The sequence below is a fragment of the Lupinus angustifolius genome, chromosome LG05, assembly GCF_001865875.1.
Source record: "Lupinus angustifolius cultivar Tanjil chromosome LG05, LupAngTanjil_v1.0, whole genome shotgun sequence".
Classification (NCBI taxonomy): Eukaryota; Viridiplantae; Streptophyta; class Magnoliopsida; order Fabales; family Fabaceae; genus Lupinus; species Lupinus angustifolius.
In genome coordinates, this window is record NC_032013.1 from 1913740 (window position 1) to 1923747 (window position 10008).

At 30.2% G+C, this 10008-nt stretch overlaps 2 protein-coding genes across 4 annotated transcripts in view; both read left to right on the forward strand.

The window, feature by feature from the left end:
- On the forward strand, positions 4022-6365 carry LOC109347399. The gene is made up of 2 exons (XM_019587231.1): positions 4022-4394; positions 5178-6365. Exons 1-2 carry the CDS (start codon positions 4078-4080, stop codon positions 6037-6039), a joined length of 1179 nt encoding a protein of 392 aa, XP_019442776.1. The 5' UTR covers positions 4022-4077; the 3' UTR covers positions 6040-6365.
- LOC109347401 (cell division cycle protein 27 homolog B-like) overlaps positions 8196-10008 on the forward strand; it is a 9104-nt gene continuing 7291 nt past the window's right edge. For all 3 annotated transcript variants that reach the window (XR_002107597.1, XM_019587233.1, XM_019587234.1), the window contains exons 1-2: positions 8196-8388; positions 9821-9893. Coding sequence is in view for 2 of the 3 variants with exons in the window: in XM_019587233.1 (XP_019442778.1) it covers positions 8284-8388; positions 9821-9893 (178 nt within the window). In the remaining variant the exon portion in view is untranslated. The remainder of the gene's footprint in view (positions 8389-9820; positions 9894-10008) is intronic.

Below are 10008 nucleotides of genomic sequence, written 5' to 3' on the forward strand. Positions count from 1 at the left end.
CACTTGCTCTACAAATCACTACAAGTTCCTCACAAGGAAGAACATAAACAAGAAATGTCAATTAGTATGCAGCATTGATACTTCAAAATGGTTGTCGTGTTGGGCATATGATACTTTTCAGGTACTCTTCGTCTATATATTTTCAATTATTTTACGAATCTCTTCTATAGAGTGAGTTTGACACAATAGTAAGGTTGTTGTTTAATGACTATGAGGTCACGAGTTCAAATCCTGGAAACACTCTCTCCATTTGTGGAGGTAAGATTGTGTACATCTGTCCTCCCCAAACCCCACTAAGTAGGAACCTCATGCCATATTCATGTTTCATATTTGTATCCCAGCTTCCTAGCTCATCTATAGCCATACATTCTATACCCATAGGAAGCATTGAATAAGTTCTCTCCTACACCATGCACCAAGGCAATTAATGCCTTTTGGCAAGGAATACATCATCACTCCACTAGTAGTACATAGTGGCCTCCTTGGATGTTGCTTTTGCTTTCCACTTCTTTTGCATTCCATATAAGAATATGGAGACTAGGGTATGTTCACGAGTTAAATTTTGGAGGTTTTGAGATCCATGAAATACACTAATGATATGACTCTAAAGTCTTTCGTTTCTTCCCTAACACCTCGACCACCAACAACCCTTTACTTTTTCCTTGGTTCTGGCCGCTACTACTAAAAAATATTGCAACATATCTAAAATTGTTTCCAGCAACTTAAGAAAAAGCAATCACAAGCTATAGTAGCTTATTTTGGTCTAAATAATTGCACAATACACAAAGGAGGAGGTTGAATAGTATTGTAATATTTGTTGTATGACAAATATCACCACAGGCATAGGATTCTTGTATATAAATTAATTCTAATTCATTGTATTATTAAAGTGTTGAGAGAAAAAAAAAAGCAAATTTGTAAAGTTGATTAAAACCTTAGTAGTCACATAGTCCACTAATTTCTTGAAGCCTAGCTAAATAAAAAGGTGCTTACTTTTTCTTATTGGTAATCCCATCGGTATTTCTACTTTCACTAACTATATATTATTAAAATACAAGGTAACCGACCAATAAGATGTTGGTCTACTGATATAAGACCATACTAAATTTCTATAATAACCAAAATGTTACGAGTTTAATGTCTGAAACAATATTTATTGGGAGAGGTAACCAACGTATATAGAAAGAGATACAAGTCACCATTCAACAATTAATACTAACTGGTCTCTATATATATATATTTATTGAGGAATGATATATTTTAAAACATGTTGAAATTGCATTCTTCTCGCTAAATAAGTAGTGTTATTTTTTTAAGCTAACAGAGGCTAGCATAGAAAGAAGAATAGAAAGTGGACAATAAAACTAAAGCAAAAGCAGGTTTTTTTCAGCTTTAATTTCTCTTTTAAAACGATGAGCAGCACAATCATTATGAAAGTATTTTTATTTCTACTCATTATATATGATAAGATAAATGCTCTTTATGCTTTACTTATTTGTAATATATCATATAAAGGAAGTTATATAAGATAGAATCTGCTACATGATCGAAATACTATAATATTTTACTAGAATAATGCATGTCATAATATGAGAAGATAAATCAACTCATCCGGCTAACAAAATAAGGAGATGTGTCATATTTAATTATTTTTTATAAAAATATTTCTAAAATAAAACAAAACAATATGCATGTCATATTTTTATTGACCGAAGAAGACAAATTATCTCATGGTGTAAGTATTCTCTTTTATCATATATATATATATATTACTTAAAAAATTATAAACTTAGTACAAATTTTATATGATATATGGTTCACTTGATAAATTAGTTAATTGATTAAAACAAATAATAAATATAAAATGATACAAGTCAGTCATTTCGAAGTTATAAAATATCTCAAACTATTTATTAAATGTACATTTATAATTCCATAATTTTGTTGAATATGTTAATTACAAATGTTAACAAATAACTTATTTTATCAAATAAATCAATCAGTTAGTTTATAATTTCTGGTGTTACCATATATACTCTTACTTCATGAGTATGGGTGAAATTTGTAGGAAACTATGTAAAAATGTTTGTAAATGTGAATTATTGTCCTAAATAATATATAAATAGATTATTCAAATAACAAAACTTATTAAAAACATAAATGTCACTATTAATAATTTGGAGTGTAAAAATATGGTTTAGTTCGATTTAAGAGGATATAAAAATTTGAAACGAATAAAATAATTTGGTTTTGTTTAGTTTGATTTCTATTCTCTCATAATACAAAAGCCAATTCAAATCCAACTGAATCACCCTATGTTTTAGTTTTTTTTTTTATTGTTTTCTTTCCTATATACCAAAAAAATCCAATTGAATCAAATATATGAGTCGTTCTATACTTCTATTTGGTACGTCCAATTACTTAATTTCAAGGAAAATGAAAAAATTGAAAAATATTAATTTTTTTTACAAAAATCCAAAAACTTATATTGCTGTACTTTTAAAAAGGACAAAATTTAGGTGAAGTACATTAAATACAAATGTTACTAGTAATCAACTATAAATAAATATGTGTAATATTTTGTCTCACTTTAACATTGTTAAGTGTAACTATTATTCTTATTAATTCTCGGTCTCACTTTCACTATAACTTTTTCATTAAATTTCAATTAGCATTCATCTTCTCATTTCTTCTACTAGTTTTCCTTCTCATATATATCTAGTGTTTTTTCTCTTTATTGTATTTGCACATGGTAGTTCCATTTTGCTTCCTTTTTATTATTATTATTCTGGTTTTATTTATAAGGAGTTGCTAATGCATTTTGAACATGGTGTGCATAATGAGGTAAAGAAACAAAACAACACTAAAAATGAGGTAAAGTAAAATGAATAAAGATGAAAAGATAGTGACTAGAAAGAAAAAATCATGAGAAGAAAAACTCATAAAAGAAGGAAATAGTTGGTAATGAATGAAACGTGTAAATTTGTACATAAGGGATTGCGCTTAAGTTTTGTCCAATTAAAAAAAGCATAAATTAATTCTTTTAAAATATATTACATCAACTAGATTTTATTCTTAGTTTTTTTCACTGTTTCATACCGGTCGGTTGAATCGGTAAACCGATCTCAATACCAGTATGGTACAATAATTATATCAGTCATACAATCATATCAGTCAAAACTGGCTAAAATCAGTCAAAATTGATCATACCAGTCAAAACTGATCATACCAATTAAAATTATTGATACCAGCCGTTTTTATTTAAAATTAATTTTTAATATAAATAAGAAAATATTGGTTTTTTATATATATATATATTTATCTAATTTTGCTCGTCTATGGTTTAATTAGTGAACTACCAGTTGTACCACTATATCACGTATCCAATAACACTTTCTAATCGACTAAAAAAAGTCTATACAAGCTCTGTTTGAACTGTTTCAGAAATTATAAAATCATGAAGTGGACAATATTAAAAATGTAATGAAACCATTAAGAGTGGAGGATAATTACTAAAGAAGTAAATGATACAAGGATAATATAATTATTAGTGCATATATTTTTTCTATTAAACCAAATCATGTCATAATTTTTGCTTCATTTCAGTAGCATTTCTATTTGGATAATAATCACAACCAATAAAATTTTGACAAAATATTAAAAATTAAATTTTAATTGAAATTTAATCCTAAATAATAGTACCAAAAAAACATAAACATTGTCTTGAAATACATATAAATGGGTGAACATTTGCGATCCTTAAACAATGTGTCACTCCATGTACCACTGCTTGTAATTGGTCAGAAAAATAATTAACTATTAAAATTTTAATTTAAATATATTTTTTTCAACTAATTACAAGCAATAGCACATAAAGTATCACGCTTTGTGGTACAACAGATGTGATGCCCATATAAATACGTCTCCACTTAAGTTTTTGTTGGTACATAAAAATTAAAACTTTACATCTTCTTCAACTTTAATCTGACTTCTCATATCCATAACTTCATGCATAAGGAACTGAAAGTGATAAATCTAGCATTGGTTTCACTTTGAGTTATTACCCTTTAGAAAAACATGTATGTAACTAGGCCTTTATCCATGTACAGAAAATGTCCTAGTACACTTGAAGTTCCACCACCAGATGCACCATATTCTGGTTATCTAGTTATAACTGATGAAGAAGCAGAATCACAAGACTCATTTTGTTGGAATATATTCAGGTATAAGAAACTTAAGAAATTCCCTTTTCCACAAGATAAGTTCTTCACTATTACTCATCAATCAGAATATCAACAAGTTTCATCTACCAAAGTTTGGTTTCTACCTGTGCCTGATCACCCTTTATCTTCTAACCGGTACTATGTTATTAGAGCCAGAGGTACACATAAAGGGTATGTTTGTTATATTTGTAGACCGTAATATTTATGCACCGACACTTTATACACTATCATTACATTATCCACCTCTCGTTTGAATGATGATATAGTAACGGTGTAAAAAACTATTACATTGTCAATGTTTTTTCTCATATTTGTATGCAATATATTCTTGTTTTTTAAGAGGTTCTTGAGTATTACATGTATTGTGCCACTAAAAATGTAACATGTGATGCTCAATAATCATAGGACTAACTATAAATGATTATTGAATTAGATTTGGATTATCACAAAACTGTTTATTTGTGCGTTTTCTTAATGTTTTTGTGGATATAGAGTCATAAATATTAAGTGTCTTTACGACAATCTATACTTCCTGAATCAATAAGATATTAGTCCAATAGGGTCAGAATTCCTAGATAAATTAAAATGTCAGGTTTGATTCTTAGGAGGTAGTCATGTATCTCGAAGGGATATATTTGGTTATACTAAGAAAAATTTGGAGTGAGAATTTTTGGAATTCGATATCTATGCATGGCCTCGAACATCATTAACCTCAATAAATATTGTATTTGAATAAATATACTTTAACTCTATCCAAAAACTAGCTCAAGGAATTAGAGTTGTGTAAGCCATTACAAACCTAGATGCAACCATAACAGTTATTTGTCCATAATTTATGAAAAAAGTTGTATAAGCACTAAGTAGCATAACTTCTGGTCTTTGAATTTCAGATAACATGTAATCTAATATGAGTTTATTTTTAGTGACAATGTTGAAACTGTTCTGATTTTGTAGGAAAACATACAAATGCTCAAGAGAAGGAGACATTATCAATTGCTGCTTTAGTAACATCTTGAGTGACAAAGATCCAAAACCATTCAATCTCAAAGACTTGTACCAAATTTTCAAGATTCATACCCACCAAAGTGGTGGATTTTTCTCTAAGTCCATTGCTCCTGATGGCATCCCTCCAACATTCCTAAGGAAAAAAGGATGGCGAATTCGAATTTCGGGCTCATACAAATCATGCAAACTAAGTGAAGCTCTAGGTGTTGATGCATCTCTTAGAGATAAGCTACCAAATTTTAATTTCCCTATCTCTAGAAAACGTTCACCACCCATAATTGTAGGAAAATGGTATTGTCCATTCATATTTATAAGGGAACAAAAGAGAGTTAAGCAACAAATGAACAAGTCCATGTTTTATAGCATGACACTTGAACAAAGATGGGAAGAGATTTACACATGTAGCAATGATAAAAGTGAAAAAGATGTTGTTGTGAATGTGAATGCATGTGTAGAAAGAGAGGTTGTTATGGTTTCTGGCATAGAAGCTATAAGGAATAGAAGAGTTGATGCTAATGGATTCTTTTACTTCAAAGCTTGTAATGCATATAATAGGAAAAGGGTAAGTGTTGGTTTAAGTTCAGCAATTGTTGAGAATATGAGATGGGTTCAAGAAGAAGGAGGTTGGGCTTATGGGCATGGGAGAGAAAAGATGGTGAGAGTGAGAGAAGAGGTTAAAAGTGAAAATGAGTGGCAAAGATTTGGTTTTTATGTGTTGGTGGAGAGTTTCTGTTTGAGAACATTGGATGGGAAATTATTGTTGAGATATGACTTTAGGCATACACATAAGGTTAAATGCAAATGGGAGTAGGGATTATTAGAACTCAATCCTCTAATACCGGAGAGGATCTGAACCCGGACATGATCACGTAGTAATGATTCATCAACCAGACTTAGATTCTTGTCTTCTTAGAAAACAAGGACACAATGGTGATAGAACAGATCATGTTCAAGTAAAGGTAGTGACAATGTGCTTCACAATTTAGCTTTATAAACAGTTCCATTTTCTTATGTTCTACTGATGTGGCTTTAATTTCAAGTTGTGTAGCTGTTGTTGTAAATAAGAATGTTTGTAGCTCTTCTATGCATTTGGAAAAACATTGGCTGATTCTGAACAGACACTTTGAGAATACCCCACCTTTATTATTAGGATTTAATATGTATATGTCGGTCGATAAGTGTTTTTTACATTGTCAGTATATCATCCACCATTAATTTGTATTACTTTTGTTTGAGAATCAATGATAGTTAACGAATCAATTATGGATTTAAAAGCAAAGTAGGAAAAATGAAGTTAAGGTAAATGGAAGATGCCCAAGACTTATGTGATGGAACCAAATTTGTGAGGCATAAGGTTGAATTTTAGATTGATGAGAAGTATGTTACAACTTTTGACTAGTTCCACTAGAAGATTGTATCTCAAAGTAGGACAACACTTATAGTTTCTTAGTAACTACAATCGCTATGATATTACAATATTCTAAAAGACATCATGAGAAGGAGAAAATTTCAAAACATAATTAAGGTTCTTAGTAATTTTATTCATAGATAGGAAGTTAGATAAAAGTTTTGACATGAAGGACCTTTTGAAATTTATTTGTGTAATTATGTGGATAGATTGGAGATTAGATAAAAGTTTTTGAACATCAAAGACATTTTGAAAATTTGTTGAACAATTGATGTATGAGATCTATCAGGTATAGTTAAATGGTATGTACTAAAAAAGTTATGATATGATGAAAAGTGAGAAGATCGAAAGGTCATGTGATTAATTGCACCAGAATCTAAAATCGCAAGCATTAGAAGATAAAGAGTATAAATTTTTATCATTCATTACTAGAGAGAAGAGTTAGGAAACTTAGTAAGAAAATCCATAAACAATATGCTCATGTGTGTGGTTTGATGAAGACAATGCGACAATTAAAGAAAACAAAGTGAAAAAAACACATATGAAGCCACGAAAAGACATTATGATATGTTCTATAGGTCTATCTTAGATTTTATGTTTTTATTACTGTGTTTTATTTGCATTTTATATTTTTAGGTCTAAGATGTAATGGAGTATAATCCTTTACATTTATATCTCATATAATCATATATCATTGAACTTCAAAATTATGATACATCTTTTAAAAATGATTTATATTAAGATGAATGAGTAAAATTGGCTATTTCTCTTTTGGATAATAAATTAAACATCATTATGGAGGTTGAATCGACTATATAATCAATTCAATAGGATGAGATTTTATGTTATTCCATGATAAATGTTTCAAACGACTAAGACGATAGATAGTCATACATCACTCAGAGAACAAATTACTAATCCTCTAGGTGCCTACCATCCTTGGATTTTTGTTAGGTGTTAGGTGAGAGTAGAAATATATTTCTCCCCGTGAATGAAATATCCTAGATACCTGAGATATCTAAGATGTCTCAGGTCTCATAAACTCCAAACCGAGTTATGTTAGACCACATGTCAGTTAATCTACACTCTTGGTAGTAGTTAAAAGTGAGAAATTGGAGTACATGATCAAATTTAAAGATGGGAAAATGGGCATTGCCCGCGGGTGCGCCCGCATAGTTCACATTTTTGTGTGGACAAGACATACAAATTTTGTATTAAACATTTTTTTTGGTATTACCAAAAGTATCATTTTACCTTTTTTTTGGATTGTGAATGCCCTCTCAACAAATATAATTCCCAGGAATTGAATTATTGACATTAAGAATTCAGTGGGACTTTACCACATTAGATCAATGACTTCTGACAAGTACAAAAATGACCTACAATCTAGTTGGAAAAATTTAAAAGCCTAAGCCTATATATGTAATATGTCACACATTGGCGGTGGTTGAACTTAGCAACGGATATATTATATGAATTAATAAATTGATTTATGTGCCACGTCACTAATATAATAATTGTGATAAAACAAGATACATATATCACGAGACATTTCACCCTGATTTTAATTTAATTGAAATTGAACCGAAACACAAAACCCCAACTCTCTCTCTCTCTCTCTGAACCGAAACACAGAGATCAATAACAATGGAAGCGATTCTCATTGATTGCGTTCAGAAGAGTCTTCGTCATTTCATGTATTCCAATGCTATCTTCATTTCTCACCGTCTCTGCGCTCAGTTCCCTTCTGAGGTAAAATTTCCTTCAATCTGTGTTTGAGAAAAACCTAAACGGAAAATTTAGTTAATTAATTTAATGTATAGAAGCTGTTGAAACTTTAATGATTATGTTTCTTACTATGATCTCGCTTTGTTTCTTATGCATCCAGATCGATAGCGTTGGGTTAGGTTAGGTTAGGTTATTATCATTGCATTGATATTTGATTCAGTTACTCTTTGGTAGTTTCTAGAGTGTTAGTGATTTGAGGAGATTTCAATTTGAGTTTTGTTAAGTTTACCTAATTCGAGTTACAAGGAGTTCAGTTCCGCTTAAATTATAGATTATTTTCATCCTTGACAAAATTTGAAGTTACCTGAGGAGTAACATGATACTGAATTTTTTTGTGGGCGATGTTTGCTAGTTGTTATAGTTTCAATGGTTGTTTGGTCATACATGAAGCTGTGCTTGCAATGTTTTTAGTTTTAGGATTGGATGATATTTTCAATGATATTTGCTGATTAGTAATTATAATTGTAGTTCTCTTTTGACCAAAAACTAATTTAGTAATGTGAATGACAGTGGTTAGTGATGCCCTTCAGGAGTCAGGTTGGTCTGGTTCACGAAAAAAGTTCATAACATGTAGATATGGTTGTGTTGTTTTGATTTTTCAAAAAAAGTTGGTAATCTGAACCATGGCATCATTCAACTGGGGAATAAACACACACAAAAAGCTGAGATTCATTCTATAATGAAATGTCAATTATAAAAAACCGCTAGCGTGAAGCTTAAATTTCTCTCGAAGAATGTATTATGCATGGCAATATGCCTAGAGGTCCACTCTTTTTGAATTCCATGTCTCCTTATTTCTTTCTAAGGTTCATGTATTTGGATGTGACTATGATACATGCATTGGAATGTGCCTTAACTTAGAATTTGCATCCTTATAACTTAGGAAAGGATGGATGTGGTACAAAACAGACAAGGAAAATGAATTTGTTTAAAAATTATAGAGTGCAACACGTCTATGATACAGATTGTATATTAATTTAAGATTATTGTAAAAGTACAAATCTTCAACTGGTAAAGAGAAATAATGTTTTAAAAGTTAGAACGGGTCATTGTGAACATAATAAGATGCTAAACAACTATCTATTTACTGTGACCTTTCCATCTATAATGGTATAAAAACACAATAAAAGTAAACATTGTAAAATACAGATATGAGTACTTAAAATGGTTCAGAAGAGTCTTGAAGTATTCGATATAGATACTTGTCTGACATGGACACAACTATTTTTAGGTGTCTGTGCTTCATATTTAAAACTCTGTCAATTAATACTTCTTGTTCATGAAATTTGTTCTGGCCCTTTCTTTGACTATTTAATAAGTGTCACCTGCTGTTGCTGCAGGACATATTTTACTCCTCCTCTAACAGTCTTTGATGATTGTTTTTTATTTTATACAGGGAAATTTGCAGTTGTTAGCTAGCTGTTACTTGCAGAGTAATCAAGCCTATGCTGCGTACAATGTTTTAAAGGGTATTTTTTTGCAATATTTAGTTATTTATGCCTCAATAAGTTTTTGAGGTGTGATCAGATTATTTTTAAATACCATCATTCATTTTCTGCTTATTCATTTTGCTTTTATTACAAT

Coding starts and splice junctions, on each gene's coding strand:
- LOC109347399 (XM_019587231.1), top strand. CDS start 4,078: ATGTATGTAACTAGGCCTTTATCCATGTACAGAAAATGTCCTAGTACA. Junction 4,395..5,177: donor GCCAGAGGTACACATAAAGG/GTATGTTTGTTA, acceptor CTGATTTTGTAG/GAAAACATACAAATGCTCAA.